This window comes from Dicentrarchus labrax, unplaced genomic scaffold (genome assembly GCF_905237075.1).
Source record: "Dicentrarchus labrax unplaced genomic scaffold, dlabrax2021, whole genome shotgun sequence".
NCBI classification, from domain to species: Eukaryota; Metazoa; Chordata; class Actinopteri; family Moronidae; genus Dicentrarchus; species Dicentrarchus labrax.
In genome coordinates, this window is record NW_026136702.1 from 16,102,753 (window position 1) to 16,126,694 (window position 23,942).

General features: G+C 42.1%; 1 protein-coding gene across 2 annotated transcripts in view; it reads left to right on the plus strand.

Moving 5' to 3' along the window:
- akt3a (v-akt murine thymoma viral oncogene homolog 3a) overlaps positions 1–23,942 on the plus strand; it is a 55,232-nt gene that overhangs the window by 20,154 nt on the left and 11,136 nt on the right. For both annotated transcript variants that reach the window (XM_051418583.1, XM_051418572.1), the window contains exons 3-10: positions 8,049–8,174; positions 12,568–12,679; positions 16,216–16,360; positions 16,927–17,058; positions 17,300–17,365; positions 18,806–18,874; positions 20,938–21,060; positions 21,901–22,029. In XM_051418583.1, coding sequence (XP_051274543.1) covers positions 8,049–8,174; positions 12,568–12,679; positions 16,216–16,360; positions 16,927–17,058; positions 17,300–17,365; positions 18,806–18,874; positions 20,938–21,060; positions 21,901–22,029 — 902 coding nt within the window. The remainder of the gene's footprint in view (positions 1–8,048; positions 8,175–12,567; positions 12,680–16,215; positions 16,361–16,926; positions 17,059–17,299; positions 17,366–18,805; positions 18,875–20,937; positions 21,061–21,900; positions 22,030–23,942) is intronic.

Below are 23,942 nucleotides of genomic sequence, written 5' to 3' on the forward strand. Positions count from 1 at the left end.
GTGTGTCTCCTGCTACTAATGGTCCTGCTTCACAGGACAGGCCTCTGCAGACAGAAGAGCACAGAGCAGGAAACCAACAAGCAGGGCAGAGGGGCCATCACAAACCCTTTGAATTACATCATTAAGGAGGAAATCTTGACTTTAGTTGTACACTTTCAAAATTTCAAGAGGGTATTTTATTCTTTGGAGTTACATGCCTATTCTTTTTTGGGAATACAGTGTAAGAGGCTCAACGTTTGGTGTTGAATGAATGTAGTTGTGAATTGTGACAGTGCACCTGTAGAGATGTTTTGTTTTCTGGCATTTCGTTGTTCCAAATAACTCATAATTTTAGAACAAACACTTTAACAGCAAATATTGTATTTCTGCAAAATAATTTAAAATTCAGTAGAGCAGCCTTAAATTATAAATTTTGACCTGACTTCCCAGAGTATAACAGTACCATCTTATTATACTTAACTAACTTATCAAGGCATATAGCTCATCTCTGGTCAGCTGTGTCTGTCAGGCATAGTAGCTGATGTGGTTAGGTGGGCTTAGCAGCTGATCCAAGATCAGTACTTGTGTTCTACTCATCAGTATGACTCTATGTGCATTATGTCCAGCCTCAGTACTTCCTGGTGTGTTTTTATTACTTAAAAATAGATGTGTATTATTTATATTGCATTGTATTATGTAGTAAAAGTGTTTTTTATATAAGTGGCCATCTCTTCCTTTTCTTGGTAATGTCACAGAAACCGCCAACTTGTTGGGCCTTGACCTTTAATTCAGTATGTGGAAAATAAGGTAATAAGTTAATTATATTTTAAAGTAACAGAAAACACAATGAGGACAAAGTAATTTTCCCTGTTTTAATAATAGCATGTAAAGAGACAGATAAAGTAGTTACAGTAATGAATTAAGACAGTAAGCTTGGAGTTGCTGTAGCTAAGTGACCTTCAGTTACCCACTTGTGTGTGTGTGTGTGTGTGTGTGTGTGTGTGTGGGGTGTGTGTGTGTGGGTAGAGAAGAGTTGGGGGGGCGTAGCTGGGTAGCCACAGCCTCCTGTCTGGCACAGGTGGTGTTGAGCAGCAGCCCTCCAGCTAAGATGCTAATATGCTAACACCGCACTAATCCTAGGGTGCTTTAGCAAGCAACGGACCCTGCCTCCTCCCCAACAACACACATGAACAAACACTCTCATGTGTACACACACTCATAAATTTAAGCTGACTGAATGCCTGCATGCTGAAATACACACACTTACAGCAACTGACATATACACACACGGACCCCATCTTATATATATATACTGTTTATACACACACACACACACACACACACACACACACACACACACACACACACCAGTGCTGTGCGGGGGATTAGGATGTGAGGCGTCTTGGCTGCGGTGTTTCTGTCAGTCAGTCTCCAGCTCTATGTCAGCGTCACAGCAGTGGCCACCATGCTCCAGGGAGCCACCACCATCTACTGGACTATAGTGGTACTGCAGGAGAGGAGAGAAGAGGAGGAAAAAAGAATATAGGAGTAAAGAAAGGGGGGATTTAAAGAAGAAAAGAAAGGGGTTTAGTGCTTATTTGTTAGTAATATAGTAGTAATTTTAATTTGCAGTATTGTCAGCCTGTAATATGTGGCCAGTGAGTGTATGTGCGTCCTTCTGTAGCTGGGGGAGCAGAATGGCACCACGGCAGCCTGCCTGGGTATGTGTGTGTGCATCCAGCACAGCCTACCAGGAGGATCTGGCTGTGTGCAGCTGGCTGGATGAGATCTCCTAGTGGCCCCCAAGGGATGGCCACACTCCCATGGGTTTCCACTCAATCTGGCTGCCCTGTGGCTGCCCTGCCCTGTCCCAACTCTCTGTCACTGTCATAGCCTTAACCGCGTACACTGAGGCTTTCTCCCTCTCTGTCTCTCTCTCTTGTTCAGTCTCTTGCAATGCCCTCTTCTTTTCCCTCATCCTTCGCTCTACCATCCTCTTCATCTTTATGCTGCTGTAGCCTCCATGGGGTCACATTCCACAGACTGAGCCACAGGCTTGTACAATTACTCCAGCACTAAACCTTTAAACCCAGCCACAGACCTAGCTTCAAACTGAATTTAATACTTTGATTCTTCAAATCTTTTTTCTGTCTTGTTTTAATCTTCTCTGATCATTACGCAAGTGACAAAAATGCCGTCTGAACTTTTACAGGTAGCACACAGCACCACTTTTAGCTTGTCAGCGATGGTGGCAGTATTTAAAGCACCAATGCTTACACACACACACACACACACACACACACACACTAACAGCAGTCCAGCCCCGATGTGGTAATGAGACTAATGCACTGTAAGTGGATTGGCTTTGAAGAGCCTGGATTCGCCTTAAGATGTCTGAGAAGGCTGGAGTTAGAACTGCTGGGGTTGGGGTCACACACAACCATGCAAATGCACACAATGAACTAGTCTGCACAGATTGTACAAAAAATATTCTTATTACTCTATTACTCAATACTGTTTTAGACCAGTAAGAGTGACTGCAAACATCTTGTGCAGCTCTGCAACATGCATTCTTGCTTGCTTCTAGAGCTCGTGGACAGACAGATGTCTTCTCCAAGCGTCTTAACACACACTTCCTTAACCCCCAGTGCCCTCTCTGCTCCACACAGTCACCTCTACCTTTCCCTCACTTCCTTTACCCATTAGTTACTTGCCTGATGTTTAGCTAATCTCTCCTCCTCCTCCTCCTCCTCCCTATGTATTACTGCTTTTACTTACGCATCAGCCACTAATGCTCACATACACAAACACATGAAACCCCTCCCCACACTGTTGTGTCTGGAGGTGTATTGACCTTCATTTATAAGGAGATCAACTCAAGCAGCCGGCCAACGATTTCAGCTCAAACCCACCCTTCAGTTTGACTGCTCTCTGCGGTTGTTTCGATGGTGCAAATCCCATACTGCTACACTGTGCATTAGTGATTTGCATTTCATTGAACTTTGCCATTCACAATGATACTGTATAGTACATTAAACAGTTACTTTTGTACTGGTTGTGCTTTTTGTGCTGTTGAAACATGAAAGGCCTTCAACTGAAGAATATTTTTATTGTTAAAAAGGCCTATTACAGCCTAAGGTGACATCTTCTTATAGCTTTTGTTGGCCTGACGAAAAGCCCCAAACCCAAAGATGTTCAGTTTACAATGACATAAAACAGAAAAACTTTTTGTTGCATTTTAGAAGCTGCAACCAACAAATGTTTCTTTTTCTAAATGACTTACTGATTAATCTGCCATCAAAACAGTTGTATTTTTTTATTTATAATCTAGATCTAGATCTAGATCACTTAATTGAATTGTTTCAGTACTGAATGATGTAGTTTAGTCAGTCACCCAGTCAGCACTCACACAACCTGCCAAAACTAGCCAAACTGAGTAGTCTGTTACCTTTTCCTTTGGTCAGTCAGCTTATCAGTCAGGGCGACCAAACAGCCAGCTACTCAGTCACATGATCAGTAAACTTGTTATTTATTCCGTCTCATTTCAGCCAAACACTACTACTCTGAACACTGAATGTGTGTGTGGATGTATGTCAGTGTGTGTGTGTTGTCATGTGGCCAGATGACACATTCCTCTCCCTGCCGGTGAGCTGCTGTTTATGTGCTGGAACGTGGCAGAACCTCCCCTCCACCCTTTCTCCATCCGCCTCCCCCTACCTCTATACACCACCACCCGCCACCCCTCCAGCTCCCAGAGTGCCAGTCACACAGCCCCGTCTCTGCGCCATCTGCATATCAGCTCCAGCCTCGGCCAAAGCATTAAATTAAATCCCTGTTTGGGTTGATTAACAAATGGCTGGTGAGCTCACATAGTTATGGAGTTATTTATTTAATTGTCATCAAGGTTTTTCCTGCTTTTCGTCTGTCTCGGTCTTTGCTGAAATGTGGTAAAGCAGAAGAGCAGAGGTGTGCTGGTGTCCTGAAGGAACGAGTGTGAGACAGAGAGATGGAGAGAGACCGTAAAGTATTGTCTCATTTCTGTTTAGCTGGCTGAAGTTCAGCCTTACCATTTATACCTGTCTCCTATTTTTCCTCTCTGCATTTCTCCGTCTCATTCTTTCCCCATTCCCCCTCTGTCCTGAAATGAATAGTTAATCAGTCTGCTAATTGAGTGACAGTTAGTCAGTGCGTTGTTGTAATTGTCCAATCAGAAAGCTTGGAACGGACACAGTCACAGCTGATTCATCTCTGCCTCTTACTTCTAAATCCACAAGCTGCAACTGGAGGATGTGCCAACAAGATTTATTTCTCCCAGAAATTCCAAAATAACTTTTTAAAAGTTAAACTAGTTTAGTTTTTAATCGTTAGTTCGTAGCTCACACACCAAAAAAGCTGAAAACTAAAGGTCTTGAAGAGTAGAGACTTTGAGAGAAAGTTTGTCACCTTTACTCATTTTGTGAATAAGTACAGTAGTTGCAGTTGTTTTTTTGGCTTATGTTTACATATTTACTTATTTTAGACTTTTTTAAATCAAGTCACAATGCAATGTAATACTTTCCTAACAATAAACAAAAAGGAACATAAAGATTTCAGAAAAGTACGAGTATACATCGAATTACGGCATGAAATTAGATGAAAGAGAGCACTTTAGAACTGCGGCACAAGTTAATATTTTGTCAGTGTTTTGAACAAATTCTGAAACAAATTTAAATACACTTCAAAAATGCATTATCTTTTCCTCCTAAATATCCTCCGTTACTTAGATCTTTCGGATCACCCACGTTGTCCTGTATTACTGATTTCCTGTCGTTCTAACAAGAAACAAGAGACTCCTGTTGTCTTAAGTACTGTATAGTGTAGTATTTACTAATTGGCCTTAAGGGAAAAGTAAAGTTGTGCAGAAAACTAAATGAAACTGAAGTGAGGAGTCCGAGAGAGATGGTGTGGGAAGGAGACCGGCTGTTCTGTTTTCTCCAGCAGTCCAAACTAGAGACATGTGGCTCCCCAGACAAGCTGTCCAGAGTGGGAGAGCTCGCTGGACTCATTACAGGCAGGGCCAAGACGGGATAGCTTGACAGAACACCATTGGATCATTCGGAGAATTGGAACGGTCGAAACTGAATTGTGTTGGTTTGTGTGTGCGTGTATGAGCGTGCACTTGCCTGTGTTTGTTTGGAACGGCATGTGTGGACAACTGTCCATCTCCTCTCTCCGTCTGTGCCACCCCTGGCTGCCCCCTCCCCCGCCCCCCAGTGGACGTGTACACACACACATATATACACACTGTCTAGGCCCGGCCAGAAGGATTGCTTAAATGTTTTCAGTTGTACTGGACAGCTGAGCGATGAAGTGGCCAGCCACAGGCTTCCATTGGTTGGACACTTCATCTAGAAACTGACTCAGAGAAATGACTGGACTTGGACCAGCAAGCCAGTCATCACTGCCAGTTTATAATAGTTTTATCAGTTTAACTTTCTGTTTATCCTCATCCATTTCGTCAGTCAATACATCTCTGTCTCCTGTCCACTTTGAAGTCAACCAGATTTCTTTTTTCCAGATGATCATATTTTTCCAGATTTCTTTCCCCATCAAGTTTAATCAGTTGATATGATGCTGATGTGAACCAAAAGGAGCTGAACACAATAACGGAAACACCTTTGTAATGCTTCAGAATGAAGTCAAGTTCACCAACACCATAAATTACAGCCTCAAATATTTCCATAAAGTTGAATCATGGCCTTCCTTACAGAGTCTACATTACATTAACAGTGTTGTGTTCCTCCTCTTTTGGATTTGAAGAAACCTGCATCTCAAAGATCACATTTACATTAAAAACATAAAAAATGTATGGAGTCACTCACATTAATTTGCAAAGTACTAATCAAAGTATTTTCTGGTAGATTTTGGAATAAGCTCATTAGGGTTGCTTACATTCATTCTCTCTCCAGGGAACCAAAATCCCACAATGCACTTCAAAATTCTGAACTGATTATATGCAACCCTCATCTCTAGTTTTATATATATTAGTTTGGTCAGAATTGATGAAATATTCTCTTTCTTTCGTTCACTCACATCCTCCTTCCTCTCCATCCCTTTTTTGCCTTCTTTATTACATTTTTTCCTTCCTCTTCCTTATGCCTCCCTGCATCCCTCCTACCACCCCTCCCGTTCAGCCCCTCTCACAGCACTCTGTTTATCAGTAGCAACTGATCCAAAGAAGATGCTTTGTTTCTGAAAGAACAGGAGAAGGAAATGGGAGAGGAGGGGAGAGTGGGTGGATTTGTGAAAAAGAGAAAAAATAGAGACTGAGAGAGAGGTGTGATTTGGTAATCCTGATGACGCACTGGCATCCAACAGCATTTTCTTATCTGTGTCTCTGTCTGTCCCTGTGTGTTCAGCCACTACCACCCCTCCACCACACACTCACACGCACACACCTCCACCACCAGAACCACCCAGAGGTACCGGCAGGCCCCGTAGTCGCATGGTCCCTTCGGCGGAGCAGGTGTTTTTCTGCGACGTGTTAACGAGCACGGCCTGCTGTCATTTCCGCTTTAAATGGATGTCACAAATAGAACACACACACACACACACACACACACACACACACACACACACACACACATACATGCTGCCTATTCTCCTCTCCCAGCGAATTAGCCTAAGAAAGGTGATCAGAGCTGTTACCGAGCTTCGTGTGTATGTGCATCGGCTATGAGTGTTGATACCTGCTGCACATACGAGTCTTTCTCTTGCATCTGTGTGTGTGTGTGTGTGTGTGTGTGTGTGTGTGTGTGTGTGTGTGTGTGTGTGTGTGTGTGTGTGTGTGTGTGTGTGTGTGTGTGTGTGTGTGTGCATGTCAAGGAACGGCTGGTTAATTAAAAGGGGTTGAGGAGTAGGGAACATTTGTGTCCTTCTGTGGTTTTTATTTCTGTTGTTTGAAATGGGAAAGTGAAATGTTTACACAGCTCCCGGCTTTGGAAAGTGTTGAGATTGTCAGTTTCTTTCATCAGAGCTGTGTGTCTCAGTATTACTTCAACCGTGTACTCTGCGCGTTCGTGCATGTGTGCGCACAGTCTCATCCCAGTATTTGTACTCATTGTACTCGTCCAACTATGTGTGAATCCACACGTGTGTGTACTTTAATCCATGTGTGTATCCATGCTGCTTCCAGTAAGTGTTATCCGCCTCTGTGGTGTGGAAATGTTTGACACTCATGTAATCCTGCAGCAGGTCATCTGATAAAGCTGTGGTGCCACCTTAGTGCCAGTCTGTGCCAGCCAGTTGGGTAATACTCTGCCACCAGCTGCTCAGCAGATGTTGTTATTTGTTGCTGCGGTCTAAGAAGGGTCATTCTCTATGTATAATCTTATCCCATTTCATGTCATCTCATTCCATCTTATCTCTCATCCCTTGTCTCTTCTACCCCCTTTGCAGGAGACCAGTGATTTGTATGCATGTGTGTTTAAATTGTGAATTCATATATATATTTGTATGTATGTGTGCACAGTGTGGTTGTGTGTCTGTGTATGTGTGTGTGTGTGTGTGTGTGTGTGTGTGTGTGTGTGTGTGTGTGTGTTTGGTAGAGGGGTCATCACCTCGACACCTGCCCATGTATCAGCCAGATGATGTTTCTGGCATAGATAGTTTGGTTGTTGTGCTGGTAAACATGTTTTTGTCATTTTTTTTACATGATAATCCGATCGGAATCTGGCAAGCACTGTGGGAGTCATAGAGATACTGTGTGTGTGTGTGTCTGTGTGTGTGTATGTGTATGTGTATGTGTACAGTGTGTACATGTGTGTGATATTTTTTTGGACAGATCAGAGTTGAGTGGACAAGCTCTTATCTGTCTAGGGAATAAAATCTGTATTTAAAATCATCACCATCATCGTTATTGCTGTTAATGCTTTCCATGTATCACTGTGATCGTCATAATCATCATTACCCCTGAGTACAATATTGCCTTCAGCATCATCACTGATCTGAATTCAGTGGTGTTTGCATCAAATATCTGATATTTGACTTAAATATGTCCTTCTTCTCTTTGTGTCTATCTTTTTATTCAGGTGAATACATAAAGAACTGGCGGCCGCGTTACTTTCTGCTGAAGACAGACGGCTCTTTCATCGGCTACAAAGAGAAACCTCAGGATGCGGACCTGCCCTACCCCCTAAATAACTTCTCTGTAGCAAGTACGTGAGCTACCATATATATGTCAAAATAGCCTTTTTAGACTGTGCTCTAAATCTTACTGTACCTGTATCTGTATCTTTACATCAAAGCTACCCATCCCATGCTTACAGGTTCCCACCTCAAGGACGCAGCTTTTAGATTCCTGATACACTAATTTGGAACATCTTTTTGTTTTTGCAGGCTTGTTATAATCCATTTTTTTTCTTTAAAATGCTGTTAACTATACACTTTTTAATCCTAATGGGTATACAAAGAGACTAGTGGCAATGTGTCCAACTACCTGCATCTTATCTTTTTATGCTGCACCCATGTACCCTGCATACTTGTCTGTAGGTTCATAATTGATTATAATACTTTGGCAACTGCTGTATTTAACCCCTGCAGGTAACATTTCAGTTTAAAACAGAACCTCTGTAGATGACAGGTAGTCAGTGTCATGCTCTAGGACAAGGAATCGAACCCACATCTTCCAGTTGAAAAAATAGACCCTATACTGTAATTGATTATATATTTATATTTCGTAAGTGCAAATTACCTCTGTCCTGTAAAGTACCACGGGATGTTGCTGAAATGTTCCTGTGGTTTCATCACGCAGAGCCGCAGTGAAATGGTACATCAGTTATTGCATCAGTTTCACTCAAGACGTGTCAAAGCATCTTGTCAGACATCAGTCTTCACAGCATTGGTACGCTTTACAGAATTCACTGAGGGCTCTAATTAACCATTTATCACTATATCATCTGTCTACACCTGGTTAACAAGCTCCACAGCATCGTTGACATGTGTAATTAACCAGCTAATGACTTAACAAGATTAATTTTAATGTCTCTCGGTCTCATTACCACAAACATCACTTCTCATTCTTCATACAATGCAGATTGGTAGTAAAACTATGTGTCTGCTCTCAGGTGGTCACCCTAAATTGCCACAATCTGACCGAGGACAGAACTGACACTCACACACATTTAGGCTGACATCACCTTTATTTTTTAAGGCACAAAACCTTTTCAATTTGACATTACTGTATATCGCTGAGCACATTAAAGACCATAAGGCTGAAGACAGTACATCACTGTTGTAGCACTGATTCCTAAATCAATGTGTTTATGTTTGAAGTTCAGGTTTTGTTTTTATTCTCTGCTGCTGTATTGTAGCTATCACACAAGTGATTATTATACTCAAGTAATATGCACAGTGCACTGATTCAGACTAGGTAAGTCAGTAGCAATGGTGGTTCTTGACGACCCAAAAAGTGGACTTGGAGCTAAGTTTAACGTACAGTAACACTAACAAGTCTTTTGTGGCATTGGGTGAACATATGGATCAAATAAAAACTTTCTTTAACTAATTCCTTTACTCAACCCAAAAAGAAAACAAACAAAAAAACATAGACCAACCACATGAATCCACATGCAAATGAGAACACCTGTCCAAAATACCAAAAGAAAAAGGTAGGGTAAGAAAATAAAACCATAAACATAATAGTTTTACAGTAAATAGTATCAATAAAATACTTGGTGTAATGTGGTCCTGTCACTTAATGTCACTAAAAGCTGAATTTACCTGAAGACAGGAGACAGTTTTTTAGAGGAATCACTATAATCAAGTTGAAATGGGGTAAAGTCATGGATGACATTTTATAAGTTGCTTAAATTTGCAAAAGTAATCAGGATTATCTAGTTATTTTACTTTGAAAACAAAAATATACCCAGATTATTGGCAGATCAGCATCTACCATTACGCTGGATAAAACAGATAAAACACTAAATACAGTATAAAACACAGCATATGTCTCTTGCTGGATGCACGTGTAGCTGTTTATGTTCATACATTGCTGTCTACTAAACGTAATATGATAGGCGCTAAGCTGGTGTTTCACCTCTTGGCACAAGGCCTGATGCAGATGTCACTGTATCTATTCCTAGTTACCACTGTACTACTGTACAGGGTCTTAGATTTGGACATCAATTATTGAAAATTATTGTTTTTAAATTAACGTTTAATTAAACTGAATAGGTTTAGTCAGTGAAATCCATTCAGGTTTTTTAGTTGAAAGGCATTAGAATAGCACCATGTAAATTATCTGCAGAACATTTTGGTGAGGATTGGCGATGGAGGGGATGATAGGGGAGACAGAGGAGAGTACAGGAGAATAGGTGCGAGATGAGGGCAAAAACAGAAAAGAAAATGATGACGAATGGTAGAGTCCAAGCTGATACCTCAGAGAAAACGATAAGGAATGGTACATCGAAGTATGGAGGAGGAGAAAGAAAGATAGGAGTGCGGAAGGGAGGACAAGTATGGGCAATGAGCGATGGGAGTCTATCGGAGGGGGCAGAGGAAGAGAAAATTGGAGATGTGGGGAGGAGAGAGGAACATGAGAGAGGACAGAGATGGAAGGATGATTAGGGTGGAAAGCAACGGATGAGAGATTGAGAGAGGGATGGAGGGATTGGAGAGTAAGGCTTTTGTGGATGAAATATGGGGGAGAGGAAGGGAGGATGAGGGAGGAGAGTAGGATCGTCAGCACTGAACAGACAGGGAGGAGGAGATGAAGACGGGATTGGAGAACGAGAAAATAGGGGAGAGGAAAAGAGTTTGTGAGGAGGACAAGCCAGGCCATACATCCGGCCCCGGCTGCTTGGCACAGCACTGGCACTGCCACATCTGTTGCCCAAAGCTGGGAGGCCAGGTGGTGTGTGTGTGTGTGGGTGTGTGTGTGTGTGTGTGTGTGTGTGTGTGTGTGTGTGTGTGTGTGTGTGTGTGTGTGTGTGTGTTTGTTTATTTGTGTGTGCCTGTGTGTGTGTGTTTATGTGTGTGTGAACAACAGAAGTGGTCAGATGGAACAGAGATGGTACAGGCCTGTTCCCTGCAGAGGGACTCATACATACAAGGCTGTCGCTCACACACACACACACACACACACACACACACACACACTGATGCATGCACTCACATACACCCACTAAAACGCTACACAGATTTCACAATTGCCTGCTGTGGCAAACAACCCAATTTCAGCATTCAAACTTCAATATCACTTTTTGTGTGTGTGTGTGTGTGTGTGTGGGTGTGGGTGTGGGTGTGGGTGTGAGTGTTTTTTGGCATCAACCCATAGCATGACCTTGTTTTCTGGCAGCACAGCAGGCCATACTCACGGATCAGGTAGTAACTTCTTTGTGTGTGTGTGAATTTACATTGAAAGTCTGCCGTGTGTACGACCTGAGTGGTGTTGTCATTAACCTTCCTGTCTATATTTAGGCTGAGCCATGACATGCTGTGCTGTGCCACACTTAAACAGAAAGTAATTGGAAAAAGGGATAGCCGAGGACGGTAGGTGAGAGGAAAGGAGAGGAGGGAGGAGGAGAGGATATGGGTGGAGGAGAGATGAGGGAAGGAGAGAATGACCGTAGACAAAAGGAGAACAGAGGGGAGGAGAAAACAGGAGAGGAAAATGGAGGGTGATATATGTAGAACAAAGAAGAAGAGGTCAGAGGATGGATCATTATGTTCTTTTTCATCAGCTCTCGTCCCCAATAACCACAGAGACTGCTGAGGGACAATGAAGATGCATTCCTTCCCACAGCGTTCTCACAGTCCCATCTGGCTATGTGTGCGTACATTTCTGCGTTTGTGTACTGTATTACGCATTTGTGTAATAATGGCCTACTGTATTGCACATTTTCACAGAAATGTGTCTCTTCGGATATTTGCCAGATGCGTATGTGCTGCAGCACATAATATCCCTTGGCACAGGAAAGCACCTTTATTTGAATCATGGGTGGCTGAAGTTATTGCCTATTTTTAAACTAACAAATGAAAAAACAAAGCTGCATCTCTTAATTATGATATTCAACATGAATGTCTTTGATCTGTTTGAGTTCAAGTAGAATGTTTACATTATTTCACTTTTTCACAGTATAAATGTTGGTCATAATTACCATAGTTGTTGCTCAAATCAAGGCAGTTTTATTTATGCAGCACTTTGTATTACTAGTAAATTCAATGAGCCTTACAATAAATGAATGCAGCATGTAGAATATTAGATAGAAAATATAAGAAAATGCAACGATAACTAAACAAAAGAAGATAAACCCCCAAACAAAACCACAAACCCACACAAAGAAAGACATTCATGAACCCCATACACACACACACACACACACACACACACACACACACACACACAGATACAGAAACTCTATTATGGACACAGTTGTGATTGATATCAGCTCATCAGTGAAGGACCAACTGTATGTAATTAAAAGCACCCCCACCAGATCTAAATGTAATTCTATGTACAGTTAGAAGCTCCTAGCTTGTCCCTCCTTTTGAAACGTTGTTGTAATTTTACTGACAATAAACCACTAAACCTCTGGCTGCCTGTTTCAGAATGTCAGCTGATGAAGACGGAGAGACCGAAGCCAAACACCTTCATCATACGCTGCCTCCAGTGGACCACCGTCATAGAGAGGACCTTCCATGTGGACTCGCCCGATGAGAGGTCAGTTCCCTGAAAACTCAGTTCTTAGAGCATCCTCCTGTCGTTGTTAGTCAGTGAACAACGAGGATGTCAAGCACTGTGTCCTCCTCAATCTGTCTAATGAGAGCTCTAATCATATATCGGGCTGAGGTTGTCTTGATTCAAATTCAGAGCTTTCTTTAAAACCAGAAGTGAAAAAGGACTGACATTTCTCTGACATTTCTCTCACAGCACTAACTTAATTGACATTTAAGTTAGAAACCTGCAAGTTAAAACAACCAAATGTTTCGAAAGTTTAACTTTCTTCTTCTTCAAATACAAAAGGAGACATTTTTGAAATTACACTGTGGTTGGGGTTGTTTCAGTTCAACTTAAAAACTTCACACTTGCAAGAAAAATACTAAAACATTATGTACAAGTTCTGTTCAAGTAAAAGAAAGAAAAAGAAATTAACAAGCCAAAAGCTTTTAAATTACCATGACATTAGACTAAATAGAGATAATATATAAATATATATATATACACACACATATATATATCCTGTGGGTAAAGGTATCATCAAGGGCAGAGGTATGTGTGAGGAGGTTTGTACTGTAGAGAGTTTTCTTTTTTCGATGTGTGTGTGTCTGAGGGAAAGAGAGAGGGTGAGAGAGACAGAGTGGAAAGGAGACCTTTCAAGTAGCGTTGGCATAAATTCTCCAGCTGCTCAGTTCCTTTCTGAGGAGCTGAGGTGTTTATCTCCAGAAAATGAACAGCTTTGCCCAGAAGACCACAGATGCTTCTGTGCATCCTTTGAGTTTGTGTGTGTTTTTATGTGTGTGTGTGTGTGTGTGTGTGTGTGTGTGTGTGTATTGTAGCTGTCTGTCCAACTTTGTCTGTGTTATATGTTGCTTTATAATAGTTTTTCCTCTGGATAATCAAATAAATATTTCAGAGGTAACGTATTACTAATAACTTTCTATCCATTATTTTATTGAGTCAATTGTATATGCAATATGCAGATTAGTTGATGACTCTGAAGCAGATGTGTGTATGTTTAGCTGTAGAAGTGTGTGCATCATTGAAGTTTAAGTGGGTTAGAAATTGGAAGTGTGTGTGTGTGTGTGTGTGTGTGTGTGTGTGTGTGTGTGTGTGTGTGTGTGTGTGTGTGTGTGTGTGTGTGTGTGTGTGTGTGTGTGTGCCACAACTGGGTGTCTGCGCTTCTTTGTGTGTGTTACTGTATTTGTTGTACTGTACCAGTGCTGGCAGGGCTCCAGCTACCACAGCCCCAGCCGTGAGCAGAGAGGGTGGCACGTGTTGGCATGGCGCCCGACTGTAGGCAGGCCCATTATCTCTCATTAGCAAAAAAAAAACTCATTATACAAAAAACACTCTAACCAAGAGAGAGAGCATTTATCTGCTGCCTGACCTTGAGAGAGTTCCCATTGCTTTTCATGTAGCTACACGCACGCACGCACGCACGCACGCACGCACGCACGCACGCACACACACACACACACACACACACACACACACACACACACACACACACACACACACACACACACACACACACACACACACACACACATCATGGGTGCCACAAATTGAGTGCTCCATTGTTGTAGATGGAGTGTAACTTCAGTTTGCCCTTGTTTTGGAGTGTGTAGGGTATGTTCTGAAGTCTTTGCAGTAGAAAGGGATTCAGATCTTAAAAACAGACACACACACACGCACACGCACACGCACACACACACACACACACACACACACACACACTGCTCTGTTTAGGTTCAGATGGAGTGTTCTTCCAGATCCCTCAAGGAAACATATGGGCATCTAACTCAAAACAAAACAAAAGACACAGGGGTGATCGTTTGGGAGTCAAACAGGTTTCATTATTATGATCCCCTCTCGGCTTACACTGGGTAAGTGTATTTGAAAGTGCACACTGGTAAATCGCAACTTGCTTCTCTGGAGTCTTGAGGATTTCGGAATATTTGAATATCATATTTGGTTCACCTCAGTTCAGGCTCTGTCGTGTTTTCTGCTAACATGCAACCCTTGCATGTAGCACTGGATTAACACTGTTTGAGTGAAGATCAGTGGGGGAAAAGTCCAAAAGAGAACGCTTTCTGAATCCAGTCTTGAGGAAATGTTTGCAGAATTTTCATTTTATGTTTAAAACAAGAAATTATTGATAAACTATGTGAATTCTCTTTTATATGAAATTAACCAGATATACAGTTTCAGGAAACTAATAAAACCTCTTCTCTTCTCTTCGCTATCAGAGCAGAGGGAAGCTTGGCCCTGTGTATAAACCATTATATTCATCATCGTTAAGTACAGTTAACGTGTCTACACATCCTAATGCATGGCTGGCCTTCTGCTACAGATGATGATCACACACACACACACACACACACACACACACACACACACACACACACACACACACACACACACACACACACATCCTTACATACATACATACACACACACACACAATCAAGCTCACATATTTTCTCTCAACAGATGTTGAACAACACCGCTAATGGAAAGTCAATGGGGAGGAACAATGTTAGCAAACAACAATGCATTGTTCCCTCTAATGCATGGGTGTGCAATCGTGCACACACTTACTCACCCTCTCATACATAAACACAGACACTCTCACACACAGACACACACACACTCACACATGCACAGACTGGTAGGCATTAGTTCTGCTCCATGATCATTGCTCATTTGGTTGATCCTCTAGTTGACCATGTTTCCTCTCTGTCGAACAAATAGGTGTTTATGTTAATTGAAAACACTTTAGCGCCTTTAAAAACCTGGTTAAATAAGTACACTAGCCAACCTATTGGAGAATCTGTGACCAATATTAAATTTTACACCTGTGTAATGTATTGTTACCTGGGATGGTTTCAATTACGTATTACTGTATGTGTGTATGTAGTGTGCTGTTTGACCAGTTGAGCATTTTATGTCGGGCACAGGGGCAATAACAACAACAGTAACTAGAACAGTCTTACAATATCATGTGTATATATGATAACCCTTTGATGCCTTTGCTTCTTACATTCAAATGTCCAGATTCTGTTGAGACTGTATCAGAATAATGTTGATTCACCTAGTTTAAATTAAAAATAGTGTAAAATTTACAATTTCCCTGAGCATTCACCTTGCTTGTTATATCTGCACACCAGTGATATTCTGTTTAATAATAAATAAATGAATAATAAATAATAAATCACATTTGAGAAGCTGGAACCAGCAAGTGTTTGCTACTTTTGCTTCATAAATTACTAAATTGATTAATGGATTATCAAAATGATTGCCGATTCATTCAATTATTTATAATACAAACAACTAGTTTTTGCAGCACTAAATATGACCCTCCAAACCTGGAAGAACACTGGATTTCATGAAATAAAAAAATGAATAAAGGAACTTGTCTCAGTCATCCTCATCCAGTTAAACTGTAATGTGTGTCAGTAGCAGTGGATGGGACACAGTAGGTACTGGTATTAGTGTTTTCCTAAACTCTATCTTGTTGTATGTTTTAAACTCAGAGATGAGTGGACAGAGGCCATCCAGATGGTGGCTGACAAGCTGCAGAGACAAGAGGAGGAAAGGATCCAGTGCAGCCCCACATCCAACATTGACAACATGGTTGAAGAAGAGATGGACATTTCCACCACACACCACAAACGCAAGGTAACCCACGACAACAGACAAGCAAACACATACTCACTCTCACAAACTCTATACGCAAAACACAGAAGTGATTCCAGCTTTTTATTGTCATGTAATGGGTTATTTACCTTTTGACTGCTTGCAATTTTAAAAATGGTCCTCTCAGTCAGAAGTTTGTGTCAACATGAAATAGCCCCTGTAACAACAAGGAAAATTGGTTTTCCCAAATTAGAGTACTCTGGATAGTAAAAGCAGTCATGCAAAATAACATCTGTAAATGGTAACGGCTACACTTGAGTAAAATGTATGCTAGATAGATCAAGTAAACTAAACTGTCTGAAGTACATATATAGGCCCCTGCAGGGTCCATTGTTCATAAGACCCAAAGGGTTGGTCAAGATGAAGTTCTGATCTCACAATGGCACCAACAGGGACCAATCACTGAATTTCTGGATTGAAATGTTACATGTTACATGTAAAAAATGCACAGCCCTACACTGCTAGTGAGATAAGGTCATAACAGCTGTTCAACTTGAAGCATAGATGGATCGCTGACATTGGTCTCCTGTGTTTCTCTCCCACCCCAGACAATGAGTGACTTTGACTACCTGAAGCTCCTGGGAAAGGGAACCTTTGGTAAAGTGATTCTTGTCCGAGAAAAGGCCAGCGGGAAATACTACGCCATGAAAATCCTTAAAAAAGAAGTCATCATAGCCAAGGTTAGTCTCGCAGAGACTGTTAATCTATTGAGCAATCTTTATAGCATTTTACTGAATTTTAAATGGACCGCATGAAACTGAAATTTGTGGCACTTGAGCCCTTTTCTCTGGCTATTTTTAATTTTTGAGTACAGTGTCAAATGTCAGTATCTGATGTTTTTAATGCATTTCATAAAAGGGCTCTTCAACTGACTCCTTATTTAGTTGTTTGATTAAAATTGTTTTTACCGTATCTGTGCAGGATGAAGTGGCTCACACACTCACAGAGAGCCGAGTTCTGAAAAACACCAGGCACCCCTTTCTCACTGTAAGTACCTTGCAAATGGTTTAAATTCAGACATATGTGCATATGCAAATGTACTGACATCTGTAAGAGTGCATGTCACATGTTCGCACACACACTCAGGCAACATATTGATCCTATACGTACCCGAGTCTCTCGAGGCTAATTATGAGTTAGACACCAAATTGTTGTACATTAACGACTGCATCTGTTAGCTTTACACTCTTGTCTTTGATGTACACATACACACATTAGCAGCTACGCATTTCTATCACACTCCCTGTAAACGCACACGCTTACTGGATATATAAAAGTTCTCTCTCACACACACACACACACACACACACACACACACACACAGTGTTGTGAGAGCAATTGCAGTTCACATCTGAGTTTGCCCCTGTCACACCTGCAGTCACAAAGAGACTGCGACCAACTGTTCTTTTGTTTAGCAGCTTTCTCCCTCCAAAGAAAAGACACACACACCTACTTGCTTTGAATAAGCAAATACAGACATAAACTGTTTGAAGCTATGAACGTTTTGTTGCTCCTGCTGTTTTAGCTAGAATGGGACCAGACTTCTTGCTGCGTATGAAAACGTTCACTCATTCACTGCACTGTGCTCTGTATAGGGAGTGCGTGTAGAAGACGAGTACATAATGTATCATTTGGCAAAATCAAAAAAACAATATTTGATGCTATTCAAGTTGTCCCTCAGAAATTGTTACAGAAATTAAAGAGAAAGCTATTGTGTTAAAAAATGCATCATGGTAGCTAGCAATTGATTAGTAACAATCACTTGTACACTACATTTTCCATTGCACTGTGGGATAATTTGAGTCCACTATATACTGTAAGGCTGAATCCACATGTCCACCCTCACCCACCCTTGCAGACTGAGTCCTAATGGACTTCAGTCGCTGTTACTGTGATACTATAAGGAGGAGGAGGCTATAAGCAGCTGATAGACAGGTCTTAAGTATATTTCACACACTGCTGTGGAAATGTTGGAAGCAACAGTCATATTTCTGTATGATGATGTGACTGAATATTATATCTGGCATAACCTTTCAATAAAGTAATTGTTTTACACAGCCAAGTTATTTTTGTTTTTTTCAGTCAGCAATTTAAAAACTACAACGTCACGACTCACGTCCATATTGCAATGAATCGTGGGTAATTAAATCAGTGACGTCTGGTGAAGCGGACTCTCTGGAAGTCTGCGGGAAGACAGCCCTCAGCACTCACAGACTTCTGGAGAACATGTCCGCAAGTCTGTGAGTCTGCAAGAAGGGTGAAATCCAGACATTTGGAGTCAGCCTAAGATTCAAAACATCTGACTACACAAGGAAAAAAAACAAAATGACAGACACAATCAACATTGGACTGCACAGTGGATACAGTTAATAAAACTGTTTGCTAAATGCTTTTATGTTTATACATTGTGTATGTTTCTCATTTCAGTCTTTGAAGTATTCATTCCAAACTAAAGACCGCCTCTGTTTCGTCATGGAGTATGTGAATGGAGGAGAGGTAAGACACACACACACACACACACACGGATACAAAGTTTCACGAGGGTTGTGCTGTATGTGGTTACCTATCTTTGTTACTGCAGCTGAACCACAACTCCACCACACTAACTGACAACGATTAAGCACACCACCTATCCTAGTATAGCTCAAACCTGTGTTGAAACCCAGATGACAGAGAATTGGCTTTGGCTACATATTCAAATTCTGATATTCACAGTATTTATAGACTGCATTTAAAAAGACAAATTTCTTTGCTCTTTTGTCTTAATTTTGATGTGTATATGTTTAACTTGACTTAAAATTATTTATCTGTATGAGTGTAAATGAGTTGTTTTAAATATTATTTTCAAAGATGGTCTTCTAAACACTCGTCTGGCTTTATAAATGTCTCTCACTGATAAACGCTCACTTTCTACATGGGAAATTGGACGTTTGCGAGTCTGTGACAGTAATGCAGCAAAGGAATGTTAAGACGTGCAAACACTCAAGAAGTGGCTAAAGTTTGACTGTTCGATTGCTTTCTAACACAGTTAATTTGCCAACCAACTGGCCTCTCGCTTGCCTTCTTGTCTCTCTTCTCCTTTCCATCCCTCTCTTGCTTGTGTCTATTTATGAACACACCTATGGGGCAAATATAGCCAGAATGACAGTCGGAGACGAAATGAGTTTGGATTCCACCACTTCTCCACTTCTCAGATTTTTAATCGGGCCGCTTTTTGCAATCTTGGTTCATTCCCTCAGTGTAACTGTCACCTGCTCCCCTCCCAGTTAGTTAGGCAGTTCAGCCAGCGCCAGGCCTGAGCAAACACACACACACTCACTCACACACAGAAAACACCAGGAAACACACTCATACTTAGACACACACGCAACAAATTTTTACCTCAACGGACAAATTGTGACCAAACATTCCTCACAAACAGGCACACACACACACACACACACACACACACACACACACACACACACATCCCATTACAAACCTGCCACAGTCACAGCTGCCAGTACACTGATGAAGGCCCACCTGTCGTGTTACCCCGTCTCACCGCACCCCCACCACACATACACACACACACACATTTACACACGCACACCATTTGAGCAAGGTGGTCTGTGAGCATCACTCCAGCGGCCATATGCAAACCTCCCTGAACAATTAATGGGGAGATGTGTGCCCCTTGGCCTCATGGGTAATTTGTACAACTTGACTGGTGCGCCGCAGCAGGCTGGTGTCATTTTGGTGCCACATGTGTAGCTGCGTGACAGTGATAACTTGACAACTGACAGCTAGGGAGGGAATAAGAGATAGAGAGAGAGAGAGATGAAGGGAATGTGAGGTGAGCGACAAAAAGCAAAGCAGGGGAGAAACGGGAGGTCAAGCCACTTGGGAAAAAAAACGAGTTGTGTAGTCTTTAAAGTATGAAAATGAGCTTTTAGCCAAATCCGGAGAGGGATGGATATGAGAATGGAGTAAATGAAGACGGAAGCTCAGGGGGCAAGGCCAGTTAGGCCACTAATGAGTGCTGCACTGGAGGCTGTTGGGATGGAATTGAAGGGGGGGGTGGCGTTGGCGGCGGCAGCGGCGGTCGGCCTGTCTTTAACTAGACTGGTGTATTGATTAAACCCTTGATTTGGCCCCCGTCACCGAACTCCACGCCAGCACCGTGCCAACCTAGCCCAGAGGGTAACGTGGAAGAGGTATGCAAGTGTGTGTGTGTGTGTGTGTATGTGTGGTGAGGGGGGCTGCTAGATGAGGCGCCAGCTGCCGAGCGCCTCCACCCGCCCTCCTCCGAGACTCCCACCCCCACCCCCCCAACCCCTCTCCGCGCACACCCCTCACACACACACCCCCCCACTCACCCTCCCCTCCGCTATCTATCATCTCAATATGGTGCGGGCAGCCAGTTTGTGTTGTGCTAATTTCCTCCAATAAATCAGTAATTATTGCTGTGCCGTCCCTGCTGTCTCTCCCCTCTCTCTCTCCCCCGCCCTCTCTCTTTCTCTCCCTCTCTCCCTCTCTCCCTCTTACCCTCTCTCTCTTCCTCCTTCCTTCTCCCGCAGCTGTTTTTCCATTTGTCCAGAGAGCGAGTGTTCTCAGAGGAGCGCACGCGCTTCTACGGTGCCGAGATCGTCTCAGCTCTCGACTACCTGCATTCAGCCAAGATTGTGTACCGGGACCTCAAGGTAAACAGAGAGGGGAGGCTGGTTGGGGGGCATGGATGAGAGTGATCAGATATTTGAGGGAAAACTTTTTCTTTTTTTTACCCCCCACCCCCACAACCTCTAGAGTTCCACATATTTTTATTTTTTTTTTTTCATCCAGGAGGAGAGGAGTGGCTCAGAATGTGTGGTAATTAAAGAGAGGGACAGGGACAAACCTGCACAAACATAAAGCAGTAAAGAAGCGTGGGAGGTGGAGGAGCAAGGGAGGGAGGGAAGAAGCAAGGGAGGGGGTGCTGATGCCACAGAGGTAGAGAGGTAGATGGCTCTGTCTGAGCGTCTGCCTGGCAGCCTTGGCCCCAGCTCTGCTCACAGCAGCCAAGAAAACAAAAAGGAGAAAAAGCAGACTGAGAGCGAGAAAAACACTTCAGCCATTAAAATTAAAAGGTTGAGTGGCTTCACTACACGCCTGAAGTTTATTTCCCTCCTCTGCTTGGGTTTTATGTGTCTGCTGTGAGTGTGTGTACTGCCACTATGTGGGGTAATACAATATGGTTTTCTTTACCTGTCTGCCTCTGCTCTCCTCTTCACAGCAGTTTAACTTTGAAGTACAGAAAATATATTTCAGTCAATTAACAAAGCTGTAAAGTATTGTGTTGATTCTCAGTCACAAATGATGAGAATTAAATATTATTCAAAACCTTTGACAAAAATCTCTCGAGATGAATTCAAGCCAGTTCCCTTCTTCATGTATCTCCAAGAAATGCATTGTCAGAATTACAGTTTTCTCTTCCACTGATTTTTGAGATTCCAATGGTGAAAGGTGCATTGTGGGAATTGCTGTGTATTTTGTTTCCCTTCCAGTTGGAAAACCTGATGCTGGATAAAGATGGGCATATGAAGATCACTGATTTTGGCCTCTGCAAGGAGGGCATCACAGACGCTGCTACCATGAAAACCTTCTGTGGCACGCCAGAATACCTTGCACCTGAGGTAACTTTTTTCTTTTCTTTTTGTCTCTGGTTTTCTTTTGATTTAATTGTTGTTTATGTTTCTCTTTCTCTCATGCCTTGAAAGTCTTCAGCCTCTTTCTTTTTTTATTCTTTATCTTCTCAGATTTTATGACTTGGCGTAATTTTTATGATCAGTGTTTTTGCATCGTTTCTCTTTTTTAGTCTCCCTCTCCCTCTAGATGCAACACATCATGTGCCTTGACAATTCCAGGAGAAGTAATCAGAGCCAAGAAGAAAAGATAGAAACTCTTTGGTCAGTGTATGTGTTGCTATGTAAGGAGCTTTCTTCTTCTTTTTCAGTTAGCGTTAGTATGAGCATCAAATCAAAAGGCAAATTTCTCTGAATCAATTCAAATTACTGTCACTGACTACTACAGGATATGTTTTGTACAGAATGGCAGATTAATGCATTATGTACAGGTACAAACATATATTGTCAGGTCAAGAAGATACTTTATGTAGCATTATTCGATCACCTGCTTACCAAAGTCAACCTAAGCATTCATCAATCACAAAACAAAACGATACAGCAGGAAATTAACATCAAACTTGAGTAGATGTGTTAGATGATATATTGCTCTACGGTGTATATACAGTATATATTATAGACGACATAAGAAGACCTGCTTACATTATGAAGGTGTCCAGTGTGGCCAAATGGTTAATGGCAACATCTACAACACAATATCAATTCTTTATAAATTACATGAATCAATTTGTCAATTCAGGTACTGTATGTTAAATTCTGTAAACTGAGCAGATTGACTGAGGTTGTGGCATCCATGGAGTGATGATCCAGGTACTCTCTTGCAACCTCTTACCCATAATACCCTGCGTTTTGCAAGGACTCTGGTGTTTAAAACCTTCTTATAGTGGAATTTATTGGTGTACATTTCATTTGGAGGTTTCACAGGCGAACACTTTCCATAATATCAGGATGAAAAGTAAATATGCAGCTCATGCATGTGAATGAGGGTGTTGGTTGAATTGGAAAAAGGGCACAACACAGTGCTTACACACACAAAAACACACAACTACATTCTTGTAATAGTTTTTTTTTTTGCAGCCATCCGCTGTCCAGCCATCAGCGCTGCCTCACTCGAAGGCCAGCAGATCAACTGGCGAGAGCGTTGCAGGACTGTGGGTGGTGGAGACAGAGGGATGTAGATGTGGAGATGAAGGCAGGAGGGGAGAGGCATAGTGTATATCCCACTTGAAAAAGTATGGAGGACAATTTGGCGCAGCATTTTGTGCTTTTTTTTTTTTTAGAGTCCCTTCCTTTGCGTGCCAAAAGCTGATTGGAGGCTGTTGGTTATTTTTCACAGGATGTGCGTCTGTGTGCATTTATGTGTGTGTGCGCGTGTGTGCTGTGTGTGTGATTGCAGTAGAAAGTGCGGGCTAAAGCGAGGCAGATGGCGGCAGATGGGCGAGGTTGGAGGAAGGTGCTCGGAAAAAACCTGGAAATCTACACCACCGCCGCCGCCACTCACCCGCCCGCACGCTCTGCTCGCCCGCCCGCGTGTAAAAATAACACAGTTTGCTCGGAGCCAAGTTACAGAGATGCAAAGTAGCCGGGATTAAAAAGAGAAAGGGGGAGGTGGGGGTTGAAGACAGAGGAAGATGAGAAGGGAGAGAAAATATTTCAGGGTTACAGGAGTGAAATTCAGACAGTTCCCATGTTTGCCGTCAGTGAAAAGGGCAGATGAGAAGTGAATAAAGAGTGTTTGTGTCTGCTGCACGCCTGAAGGAACTCACACACAAATACTTGCTAAAAACTACGCTGTCAAGTGAATAAATACTTCAGCCGAATATGTAAAACATTAGATTGAAGTGCTATTGTTTGTTTCAAAGATAAATGTGAGATTAATGAACAATAAGCAGCGTAAGGTCCTT